Genomic DNA, 11,333 nt, shown 5'->3' with positions numbered 1-11,333 from the left:
CCACCAGGCTCCGAGTGGCGCTCAGACAGCTGGGCCGAGTTGGGCTCCAGGCAGGCTTGGGGGTGGCATCATTTGGGGGTGTCTGCGTTCTGTGCACCCCACATACATTAGTGCTCCACGTCAAACAGGCAGTTTTTTAGAGAGAGAGAGGACGGAGGGGTGTTTGGGGGGAGTGGAGGAGGAGTTGGGGGAAGCAGGATTTCAAAGGGGGTGGGGTGGGCTGCGTAGGAGCCCATGGGAGCGACAGCGAGCGTGCCTTGGTAAGAGGGCGCCCTCTGGTGGACAGAAGGTGGAGCTTAGGTGGAGTTTCGAAGGCCACCCCGGGAACTTGGGGGCAGCTGCCGCTCCAGAATCTCCCCTTTCCCGTTTGGATCCATTCTGTGCCAGTCCCGCCTCTGAGACCTTTCTAGCGACGGGGCTGGAGAGCCGGAACCTTACCCTTTGCAGAGGAGGGTGCCGAGACCACCCCAGGGAGCCCCTCCTGGGCAGTTCCCTCCTTTTCAAATTCCCCTCGGCGCTTATTTGCCAGCGGGACTTATTTGCCCAGAACTCGCTTCGGTCCCCAGCCCAGCTTAGCCGAGGGGGCACCGCCGTTGGCTGGTGCGGAGAGAGAGAGGTACCTGACCAGCTGCTGACATGGTCATGACTCGCAGGAAACTCGTCCCCGAGTCCCCAACCCAAGCCCCTCCCCTTTCTGCCCCACCCGCGCGGTGGCCTCGACAGCCGCAGACTTTCCAAAAGCTTTATTGAGGGCAGGCGGGGATTTCTGGCTCCAGCAGCCGGCCGGGGGTCGCGGGATCGCTCGGGCCCCTCGCCTCTTCCCTCCTGGCAGCCGGCAGCGCGGGGGGCAGCCAGGGCGGGCCGTCCTCCTCGTCCTCCTCGTCCTCCTGGTCTTCCACGGAGAGCTCGCGCGGGGGCACTTGGATGCCCAGCTCCGCCTCCACCCTCCACAGCCGGCTCCGGACTCGGCGCAATTGGCCGCGCAGCATCTTGATCGAGCGGAGGCACTCCTGGCAGCCCCGGTAGTCTCTCTGCCCTGGAAGCAGAAGGGCAACCTCGGGGCTCGGCCAGCCAGACCCCCGGCGTCCCGCAGCGGCAGCCCCTGGAGCCCCGCCCCACCTGTCCCGGGCGCAAAGGCGGGACCCCGAGACTGGCCCGGGGAAGGCGCCCCCAGCGGCGGACTCACGGTCGTGTAGGTGGCGCTCCTGGCGCGCCAGGAAGGTCTCCAGCGCCTCCTGCAGGTCGGGCAGGTGCGGCGGCAGCGGCGGCGGGGCGGGCGGCGGCGGGGGCGCGGGCAGCAGCAGCAGGGAGCAGCCGGAGAGGGAGGCGGCGGCGGCGAGTCCCTGGCGCGAGGAGGCCAAGGCCAGCAGCTCGGACGGAGGCGGCGAGGGGCGGATCTGGAAAGCGCCTGCCGGAGCAGAGAGAAGCGTCGGCCGAAGCCCCGGAGGGGGCGGGGGCGGGGGGCGAGGGACCGGCCGGTAGCCGCGCGCACCTTCTGTGTCCCGGCGCTGCAGGCGGACCTCGGCGCGAATGAGTCTCCGGCGGCTGCGGCAGATCTGCAGGCTGAGGGCGCGCAGGGTGCGCGGGAAGTCCCGGCAGGTGCGTCGGATCCTCAGCTCTGGAGCGGAGGGAGAGCGAAGGGCAGGATTGGGCGGCGGGGGCCGGGGCCGGAGCGGTCAGTGGCCCCAGGAGCCCGGATACTTACGGCCCCGGAGGTACTGGCCTTGCAGGGCCTTCAGCGCCTCCAGCCGCTCTTGCAGCGCCTCCAGGCTGAGCGCGGGGCCCAGCGCCCGCTCCGCCGGCTGGGTGGCCGAGGGCGGCGGGGCGGCGAAGTCGCGGGAGCCCGAGCCGGAGGCCGGGGGAGGCGAAGGCGGCGGAGAAGGCGAAGGCGGCGTCCCTGCTGCAGGGGCAGGAGAAGCGGGGCTTAGCCTCGGCGGGAGGGAAGGATCAGCATCCGAGCGCTGCTGCCCGGCCCATCCGGGGTTGCCCTCGCCCAGGGCGGGGAGTGGGGGGCCCGCAGGAACCGGAGCCAGCACTCACCATCTTCTGTCTCTTCTCTCTTCCTGGGGAGGCTCCTGAGAGGACCAAGAAGGGTCAGCAGGAGCAGGCCAGGGTCCCCAGGGCCACCCCCCTCCTTCAGCATCCCCTGGCCAGCCCTGGGCCCACTGTGAGGGGATTGGGGGACCCCCCCAGCTGCCCCAAAGGGGCCACAGCGAACTCTGCCAGTGCAGGAACACTAAAGCCACCTGAGGGGGGGGGAATCCCTCATAGGAGCCCAGTCCCCCCCCCCCGGGGGCCCCTCTGGGCTCTGATCTCCCAACCCAACCAGTGTTAAGGAGATGAAGATGCGAACGGCCTCCCTTGGGCCTGATCCGTTGGAGGGAGGTTCTGGCTCCCAGAGGCCACTCACTCGCGGTTGCTGTCACGGCTGGGCCTGCAGGAAAGGAAGGGGGTGAGGGCATCGTCCCCCAGGCTGGGAGCCCCCTTGGGTGGGCAGAGGCTAAGGGGAGGGGGCCCTTCCCCACACCCAGCCTCCCTCCAGCCAAGGGGTCTGCCTGGGGTTGGGGGTCCCTGCCTCCTGTCCCGTCAGTACCTGCCCCCTAAACAGGACAGCCAGCTTCCCATCCCGCAGCCGAGGGGGCCGGTCTGAGTTGTTGCTGCTGCTGCTGCGGCTGCTCGGAAGATTCCGGCCATCTCCGGGACCCCGGATTCCGAGGCTTTGTGAGGTCAGAGCTGCCCCCCGGACCCTCTTGCAAGAACTCTGCTGGCCAGAGAGGCAGGCAGAGGCCGCCACAGAAGGGAGGGAGGAGCCCCCTTCCAAACCCTCCCCAAATCTCCCTTCCTGGGAGAAAGCACCCAGTGGGGTAGCAGTGGGCTTTGGGGGAGGACCCCCCCCCAATTCAATCCAAATACAAGCCGGGGACCCAGCTCCAAGGGGCCTGGTGGGCAGGGGGCTGCGCTGGGTGGTCCCTTGGACTCTCCCAACTCCAGGATTCCTGTGGTCCCTGGCCCTCAAATGTTTGCAGGAGCCCCTCACTCAGCTGTGCAGCTGGGGGGGGGGGACTGCAGATGCCAGGAACAAGGCAAGCGGGGGGGCTGCATCCTCCTCCCACGAGGCCCCCTCCCTCCCCGCAGGCAAAGGTCTGTTTTGGGAGTCCTCTTCCTCCACCAATCAGCTGCAATGGCCGATGGGAACCCCCTCCCCAAGGAAGGCCTGAAGGTCCCCAAACCCCGTGCAAAAGGCTTTGCAAAAACCCCCTCCTCCTCCCCCACCTCGCAGGAGCCCCCAGCCCCCTTTTCTGCTGCCCAAAGAGGAAAGGACAAGGCACGGCCGCATGTTTTTTTTAAAAAGGCACCCAACTGCGTTTATTCCAAAGCGACCGATCCGCACATTCCCTCTACAAATTGGGACTAGCTCAAAGCGTAGCACCGGCGAAACGGCCGGCCAGGAGAGATGCAGGCGGGCTGGGCAGAGGCCGTTTCCTGTTCCTGGGGTGGAAATGTCGGGTTGCGCTCCCTTCCCGCCCAGCGCCGGACACGGAGAGGAGAGGATGATGCAATCTGGTTGGTAGCACCGAGGAAACCCAGAGCGCCGGCTACGCGCTGCAGGAGGAGGAGAAGAAGAAGAAGAGGGTGGAAACTTTGAGTCCTGCCTAGCTGACCAGGGATGATTCTGGCACCTCCCCCAGCAGGGGATATCCAAGACACACTGTGCTGATCCATGGAGGTTCCACCCAGCTCCCCTTTCCCCACCGTGCCTGCCTACCTCTTCTCACGATCTCTGCTTTCCTGCTCTTCCTCTTCTTCTTCTTCCTCCTCCTCCTCCTCCTCCTCCTCCTCTTCCTCTTGGGCAGCCTTTCCCTTTCTTTCGCCTCCTCCGAGCACATCGAGGGGGGGGCTGCCGCCCCCGCCGTTCTTCCCCTGGCCTTCCCCTGGCTCCGGCTTCTGGTTCCCAGCCTCCTGGGCCGCGTCCTCACAGCCCGGCTTCTCCCCAGCCGCCTCCGACTGGTCTTCCCTGCTGTCCTTCATGCGCTTGAGGGAGGAATCCTGCAAGGGGGCAGGCCGCTCTCAGGTGGGGAGCCCAAGGGGGCGGGAGTCCTGGGCCCCCCTCCCTGCCAAGGCGGGCAGGCGACACCTACCTCCGGGGACTCCGGGGCCTTCCTCTTGTGGGCAGCCTTCTGGTTCTTCTCCCTGACCTGCTCGTCAATCACCAGGTTGCCCTCCTCCTCTTCCTCCTCGGGGCTGTTGCCTTGGGGGCTGCCCTTCCCGCCAGCCTCCGGCTCCTTCTTGGCCCTCCCTTCCTCCAGGGGCCGCTTCTTCTGAGCCGGCTGCCAAACAAGCTGCCATCAGCGGGGGCTGCCCAGAGAAGGGCCAGCGGGCCCCGGCCACGGGGTCCAGGGGAAATGGACTCGGCCTATCCCATAACAGCCCCTTTATCAGCCTAGCTAATGCTGAGGGGTCCTTGCCCCCCTCCCCCCTGCCCCGGCCCCCTCGTGGCTGCATGGAGTTAGCGGTATCGGAGCCACGGAGGCCACGGCTAAGCCAGGTCAGGCCCCGGGCACAGCAGGGCCCCGTGTTCCACCCACCTGGTACCCCGAGGCCTTGATGGTGGGGTTGTTCTCGATCTCCCACAGGCCTTCGCTGAAGCCTTTCCGCTTGCTGGCTTTGCCAAACTTCGCTTTGCCCTCTTCGTAGGGAAAGAGATCCTTGGCACCCAGGAAGGCCCTGCGGGGGGTGGGGGGGTCAGGCTCGGCTAGCACCCAAAGGGCCCCTGAAGAGCAGGGAGGGCCGGCTTCCCACCCGTCGGAAGGCAGAGATGCCCCTCTAGCGTCAGTCTACCTTCCAAGGCAGAGGAAGGGAGAGTGCCCCCCGCATTGGGCAAGTTGGGGGGGGGTCCCTGTGGGCGCCTCCGGGGAGCCCGGCTCCTGGCATTACTCACGTCTCATGCGTCCCAAAGAAAAAGACCTGGTATCTGTTGGAAGTTGACTTCACGGCCGATTCCGGCATCTCATCGATCTGTGGGGGAGAGATAGCGGGGTGTCGAAAGGCCTCTTGGCCGGGGGCTGCTCCCCTGCCCGAGTTTCTGGCGAATCCTGGGCCCCTCCAGCTTATTCCCCCCACCCTTCTCTGAAAGTGGAGGAACTTTTATTCGCGGTCACCCGAGATAAGGTGCCTCAGTGACTGGCAGGGGCTCCACCCAGCCCAAGGCAAGGGAGAGTCCAGGCTCTTCCTGCACACTCTGTCCCCCCCAGCCCCCCGGCCCTTTGCGGGTCCCATCTTTTGCCCACGTGCTTGTGCAGCTCTGGTGGCTGATGCACAGCAAAGGGGGGAACAAAGGCCCCCATTGTGGCCTCAGGAGACGGGGATATCCCCCCTGCAGCTAAGAACCCTCCAGGCACAGCAGCAGACTTTGAACAGGTGCCCCTCCCCCAAGGAAATGACACGCCAAGCGCGAACCCAACAGAGTCCCAAGCACCCGGCCCCTCGGGCGTTCACACCAACAGCCCCAGCCGCACTCCTGGTCTTTGTGGGAGCCTGCACTCACCCAGGGGGGCAGCTGCTGGGTCCAGAGAAGACCAAGCAAAAGCCCCCCGACTTTCCAGGTCTCAGCTGCTCGGGGTTGCAAGCAAGCAGGCCTATCAACCCTAAGCGGTCTGGAAGGGGCATAAGGGCACCATCCTGCCGACCGTCTGTCTCCTGTGGTCCCCATTTATTCTCACCCATTTCCTGTATTCTGACTCATGTTTATTCTTATACCTATCATCTTGTAAGGGATGGACAAATCCGATAGATAGATAGATAGATAGATAGATAAAAAAATTGGGGGGGGGGGGACACGACACTGCCGCTTCTCCATAACCCAAGCCCCCCCAATAAGGAGACCTTGCTAGCTGGGAGTGATACCTCCATGCTGGGAATAAAAAGCCCCATCAGGTTGCAGGGATGGGGGGGGCACAGAAGCCCTGCCCAAGCCCGCCAGGTGGCCCTCTCGGCCCCCAAGAGCTGCAGGGCAGGAGGCCAGCAGGGCCCCTCTGGGGTAAAGCCCCCTTCCCTGTTTTGCCAGGTTAGCTCCTTTGTGTTCCGGGGAAGGGCCAGGCCCAGCCAGCAATCCGATCCCTTTTCTGGGCCCTCCCCTGCAGAGAAGAGCCCCCCCGCCCCCTCCTCGGAAGGAAGCCCCCTCCCCTCCCTCCCAGTAGGCCGAAGGCTCCTCCAGGGATGCCCCAAAGGACGCCCAGGGCCAATTCGCCCACTCTGCCCGCCTCCCCAGTGCGACCCCCCTTGCTGGAGGATGGCCTGAGGGTCCGTCCCCCGCGCAGGTGTCAGTGGCGGAAGCTGGGCCCGATTCAGGAAAAGGCTGCCAGGGATTCATCCCGGCGGTTGCTCGGCCGTTTCACCAGCCTCGCAACCCTGGCAGCCGGGACTTCAACTCCCAGAATTCCCCGTGCAACCCTTCCGGGGCAAAGGCAGGCGGGCTCCCTAGGACCCCCCTTCCCCCTTTGTTAGGTGGGCAGGCAGCGTGCGCCCCTGGCAGCCCCTCCTCGCCTTGCCTGGCACCCCGGGTGTCCTTGGATGAACCGAACTTAGGACCCGACTTTCTATCCGAGCGCCCCAGCGACGGGGGCAGAAGGCTCGGCCGCTGCTTCGCCTTGATCGGCAACACAACGCAAGCAGAGTGGGAAAGAGCCACGTTTCTAGTCCTCAGCGTTGCAAAAGACGCGGCAAAACCAACCCCAAAACCGCAGAGGCCGCGTGGCTCACCAGGAGCCGCCCCGTTGGGGGCCCCGCCGCTCGCGAGGGCAACGGCGCGGCCCGGGAAGGAGGCGGCGCGGGGCCATTAAGGCGAGCGAGGGAGGGAGCGGGCAGCGCGGCTGCAGGCGGCCTTCCCTCGCCCTCCTCCCCCCGCCCGGTGTTCACTGCCCAGGCGGACCTCTCGGGCCCCGAGCTCCCTCCTGGTACCTGCCCGCCGCGCCCTCGGCAGGAAGGAGGCCCGGCCGCGGCGGCGAAGGCGGCCCCGCGCGGGGAGAGGGCCGGGCCCGGCCGCACCACCCACGGCGGAGCGCGCGGCGCTTACCCGGGCGGGCCAGTGCGGGTAGCCCTTCATCTTGGCGAAGACCAGGTCGCCGCACTTGTAGTCGCGCGGCCGGCCGGAGCGGGACATGGCGCGGGCGGAGAGGGAGGCCGCCGCCACCGCCGCCGCCGCTGCAGCGCCCCCGCCGAGGCCGCCCTGGCCGAGCGATCGCCGCGCCTCCTCCGCAGCAACAGGCGCGCCCCCGCCGCCGCCTCCTCCTCCTCCTCCTCCTCCTCGGTGCGCCGCGCTCGGAAGGGCCGCCCAGCCTGGCTGTCTGCGCGGGCGAAGGCGGCTGGCGGGGCGGGGAGGCGGCGAGGGCGGCGCTGGCGGCCGGTGGGAGGGCCGCGCGCTGGGAAGGAAGGGAGCCCAGCGCCCCTCCCCCTCCCGGCTCCCGGCGGGTCTGCTCCGCGGGGGCAGCCGGAGACCCCCCACCCAGGCGGAGCGGGGCTGCTTGGCTACTGCGCCCCTCCCCCCGCCGGACCTCCGCCCGCAGCGCCGCTCCGCGCAGAAGACGGGCGGGGGTCCCGGGGGGGGGGTCGAGATTGTGACGGGCTTGAAACGGGCCCCGCCCCGCAGACCCCCGCTGGGGCCCCCTGGGGCAGACCCCCCCACTCAGCGGGGGCCCCTCCAGCCGCGCAAGGGCTGACGGGAACAGAGGCGCGCTCGAACAGCCAGGCGAGGGAGCCTCCCGCTGCCCGTCCTCGGTTTCCCGGCGGGCCCCGCGCGGCCACAGCGCCCACGAGCCAATCGCGGCTTCCGGCGCGGGGCCTTCTGGGGGCGGTAGTCCATTTCCCCCCGCTGGAGCGCGGAGGAAGGCGGTCGGCGGGTGCCGGGCCGCTTTCTGCTTCCAGGGCTTTTCCGCCGCCCGGAGCCGACCGCAGGGAGGCGGCAGGGGCGCTCGGTCGTCTTCCGGCAGGTACCCTTGCCATGGGGGGAGCCGCGGCCTAGCGCCCCGCACGAAGCCTGGGACTCGCGTAGCCGCCGCCGCCGCCATGTCCTTAGTGGCCTACGCCAGCAGCGAGGAGGAGCGGGAGGAAGAGGAGGAGGAAAAGGAGGAGAGCGAAGGGGCGGCCACGGGCCCGCGGGGGCTCCTCTCCGTCCTGCCGGCGGCCCGGCCCGGCCCGGCTCCGAAGCGGCAGCCGGTGCGAATCCCGGCGCCTCGTCTGCCCGAGGAGGTGAGCGGGGTCCGGGCCCCGAGCCCCCGCCCCCGCCCGCCCCTCCGCCTGACCCGGCCTCTCTGTCTCTCCCGCAGTCCGACTCGGAGGAGGAGGAGGAACCGGCGCCCAAGAAGCCCGCGCGGCCCGGGGGTCTCTCCGCGCTCCTCCCGCAGCCCCGCCGCGGAGCCCCGCCGCCCCGCAGGACCGACCCGGCCGCGCCGCCCTCCCCTCGGCCATCAAGGCGGCGGCCAAGAGCGCGGCCCGGCAGGTGGCCCGGCAGGTGGCCCAGGAGGGCGAGGCGGAGCCCCCGCAGCCCTTCTTCCCGCTGCCGCCGCCGCCGCCCCTGCCGCCCCCGGCCCGCCCGTCGTCGCCGCCGCCGCTGCTGCCGCCGCCGCTGCCGCCGCCGCCGCCGCCTTCCCCGACGACCTCCCGCCCGGCACCGAGCCCGACGGCCAGGACGGCGCCGACGCCCCGCTGGAGTTCAAGACGCCGCCCGGCGCCCGCCCCGCCCCGCCCGGCTGGCCCCCCGCGCCCGGCCCGGACTACGGCGCGCCCTACGCGGTGAGGGGCTTGCGGGGCTCCGGGTGCTTGGGTTTGGCGGGAGGGTCCCGGGCGCCGCTCTGACCGCTCTTTCCCTGCAGGGCTACTACGGCGCGGGCTACTACCCGGAGAACGACCCGGGCTTGGGGCAGCCCCCCGAGGGCAGCGCGGACGTCGCCCCCGCCTCCTTCATGGACGACGAAGCGGTGAGCCTTGCCCCTCCCGCCCCACAGAGCCTCTTGCGGGGCCGCTTCCCCGCCCCGGATGCCCAGAGCCTGGCCGGGCCGCTCGCTGGGGAAGGGGGTCGGGGTGCCTTCAGCGCCCGGCAGCAGAGACCCTTCCCCGACCCCCGTGTCCCTCTCCCGCCCCGCTCAGTTCAAGCGTCTGCAAGGCAAGCGCAACCGCGGCCGAGAGGAGATCAGCTTCCTGGAGATCCGGGGCGACGACCAGCTGAGCGGAGTCCAGCAGTGGCTCACCAAGTCCCTGACGGAGGAGCAGAGCATGAAGTCCTTCAGCAAGGTCTGGGCGGGGGCCCCCAAGCAGCAGGGGTGGGGGGCCTTCTTGGGCCGAGGCCCCTGAGCTTCTTGTTTCCCTTCAGAAAAAGGGGGAACAGCCCACCGGGCAGCAGCGGAGGAAGCACCAGATCACCTACCTGATCCACCAGGTGAGGCCCCCCTCCCCCTCCCCGTGGCTGCCTCCCTCCCTGCCTCCAAGTGGGCCTTTTTGCTGACCCCACCCATCTCTGTGCCCCCTCCCCAGGCAAAAGAGCGTGAGCTGGAGCTGAAGAACAGCTGGGCAGAGAACAAGCTCAGCCGGCGTCAGACCCAGGCCAAGTACGGCTTTTAGCCCCTTCCCAGCCGAGGGGGGCCAACTCGGGACCCTGTTCTGCCGGGCAGCGAGGCCCGCTGGCCTGCCAGGGAAGCCGCCGCAGGAGGCCGTGCAGCCACCCCACCCCAAAGGGCCGAGGGTCCGTGTGCGCTCTCGCCCCCTGGATTCACGGGGCTCCTTGCTTTCAGCTTTTCTTTCAAGGAACCGCCAAGGCAGGGGGGGGGGATCGGCGGGGGCCGCCTGCCCCACCCCCACCCCTGAGAACGCCCCGCTGGAGGGCAGGGGGCTCTTCCGGTTCACTCTGGACGCCTGGCTTGGCTGTGGGGCTGCGTCCCCCTCAGCACCCCTGGGTCCTCTTGCTGGCCACGGCAAGGTCTTGTTTTCGTGAATTGGCAACGCTCTGCCACCCCCCACCCTTCCTGGTTTTGTTTGACGGCTGTCCCCAGGGCCTCCCTGGCAGCCGGGTTTCAATTTCAGAAACTGGGGCTCTCCCTCTCCCCTCCCCTCCCCAGTCTGTGGCTGTCCGGGAGACCCACCTCTTCAGAACTTTTTTTTCCCCATCGCTTATTAGGTTTGTTTTTCTCAGAGCGGTCCTTAAAAGGGGAGCAGTTCATTTCCACTGAACGGACCTTCTCCAATGCACGGAGCAAGCCCTGAAGGAAGGCAGGGCAGGGGGCAGGGCAGGGCAGGGCAGGGCAGGGCAGGGCAGGGCGGTGGTGTCTTCTGTGCGCCACACCCCCCATTGAGCCTGGGCAGCCCCCAGCCGACTCTATCACACACACACACACCCCGGCCTCCCCTTTGTCCACACCTGTTCAGAATTGTAGCCCTTTCCTGTTCCGCAGACGGAGGCCCCTTTTTGCTGCAGAGTATCTGTATTTAGGGTTTTTTTTTTTTCTAAAAAGATCTCGGTTTATTTCCCTGAACACTTTAGTACTTAGGAAAACTCTCTATCCCTATTTTGAATATTTTAAAATAAAACTCATTCAGTAATTGATTCGTTTTTTTCCTTTTCCTTTTGGGATTTGTCTGGGGGGGGGAAAGGGGTTACAGGGGGATAAAAATGAAATGAAGAATGGGCACAAGAGGGGGAGATGGCAAGAGAGGCCCAGGGCTGCAGTCCAAGGACACTTTCCCAAGGGAAAGGGGGGAGGGTGGCTCTTGGGTCTGCAGCTGTGGAGGGACCCCCCCTCCATTTCTGCCAAGCAGGCCCCCCTTAAGCCAGAGGGATCCTGCTAAGGAACAGGTCTGGCCCCCTTTGGGCTCCAGCTGCCCATGGGGGGGGGCTGTTTTCTCCTCCCTGGTGGGAGTCTGGAGCCCATGATGACCCCCCCCTCCTCTGTGGGCTGCGGGTGCCCCCTGGGACTCGGCTCTTGGGGGGACAGGCCGCATCCTGCTGGGCCTGGGTACCGCTCGTGGAAGACAAAAGGGCTTTAAGCCCATCAAGGGCCCAGTTCTGCTCTGGCTCTCCAGCATGGCTCTGGTTCTAGTCTCCCCCCCCCCAGGAGAAGGAGGCGGAGTTGGACATTCCCCCAGGGAGGGTCTGGCAGGCAGCTCTCGACCCGCTCCAGGACCCCCGGGGACTAGTTGTGGGGCTGGGCGCAGAGTCTCGCCTCGTGCTGGGCCCTCCTTGCGACCCCTGCGGAGCACTCGGGTCCCGAAGCCCCTGGGGCGCCCCCCGCCGGGCCGCTCCTCCTCCTCCTCCAGGAGGGTCTGGCAGGCAGCGCGAAGGGGCCGAG

The 11,333-nt window shown here is 67.8% G+C and overlaps 3 protein-coding genes across 3 annotated transcripts; 1 reads left to right on the top strand and 2 right to left on the bottom strand.

Annotated features, from left to right (window-relative positions):
* Positions 1-743: 743 nt before the first annotated feature.
* On the bottom strand, positions 744-2,740 carry LOC148124607 (uncharacterized). The gene is made up of 6 exons (XM_087914188.1): positions 2,594-2,740; positions 2,041-2,434; positions 1,706-1,900; positions 1,493-1,618; positions 1,187-1,408; positions 744-1,036 (listed from the first exon to the last, which is right to left on the bottom strand). Exons 2-6 carry the CDS (start codon positions 2,141-2,143, stop codon positions 744-746), a joined length of 939 nt encoding a protein of 312 aa, XP_087770314.1. The 5' UTR covers positions 2,144-2,434; positions 2,594-2,740.
* A 598-nt stretch (positions 2,741-3,338) lies between these two features.
* HDGF (heparin binding growth factor) lies at positions 3,339-7,261 on the bottom strand. The gene is made up of 6 exons (XM_026720273.2): positions 7,073-7,261; positions 4,940-5,016; positions 4,587-4,725; positions 4,140-4,328; positions 3,767-4,047; positions 3,339-3,603 (listed from the first exon to the last, which is right to left on the bottom strand). Exons 1-6 carry the CDS (start codon positions 7,157-7,159, stop codon positions 3,597-3,599), a joined length of 780 nt encoding a protein of 259 aa, XP_026576058.1. The 5' UTR covers positions 7,160-7,261; the 3' UTR covers positions 3,339-3,596.
* A 370-nt stretch (positions 7,262-7,631) lies between these two features.
* PRCC (proline rich mitotic checkpoint control factor) lies at positions 7,632-10,587 on the top strand. The gene is given in 8 exon segments (XM_087913981.1): positions 7,632-8,244; positions 8,322-8,448; positions 8,451-8,621; positions 8,624-8,787; positions 8,868-8,972; positions 9,142-9,285; positions 9,365-9,430; positions 9,526-10,587. Coding segments are annotated over 8 exon segments (1,047 nt in total). The 5' UTR covers positions 7,632-8,061; the 3' UTR covers positions 9,613-10,587.
* The last annotated feature ends 746 nt before the right edge of the window (positions 10,588-11,333 follow it).

The sequence above is a fragment of the Pseudonaja textilis genome, chromosome 16, assembly GCF_049901715.1.
Source record: "Pseudonaja textilis isolate UNSWEBS1 chromosome 16, rPseTex1.2, whole genome shotgun sequence".
Taxonomy (NCBI): Eukaryota; Metazoa; Chordata; class Lepidosauria; order Squamata; family Elapidae; genus Pseudonaja; species Pseudonaja textilis.
Note: the sequence above shows the minus strand (reverse complement) of the source record. Positions and strands in the feature narration are given on the sequence as shown.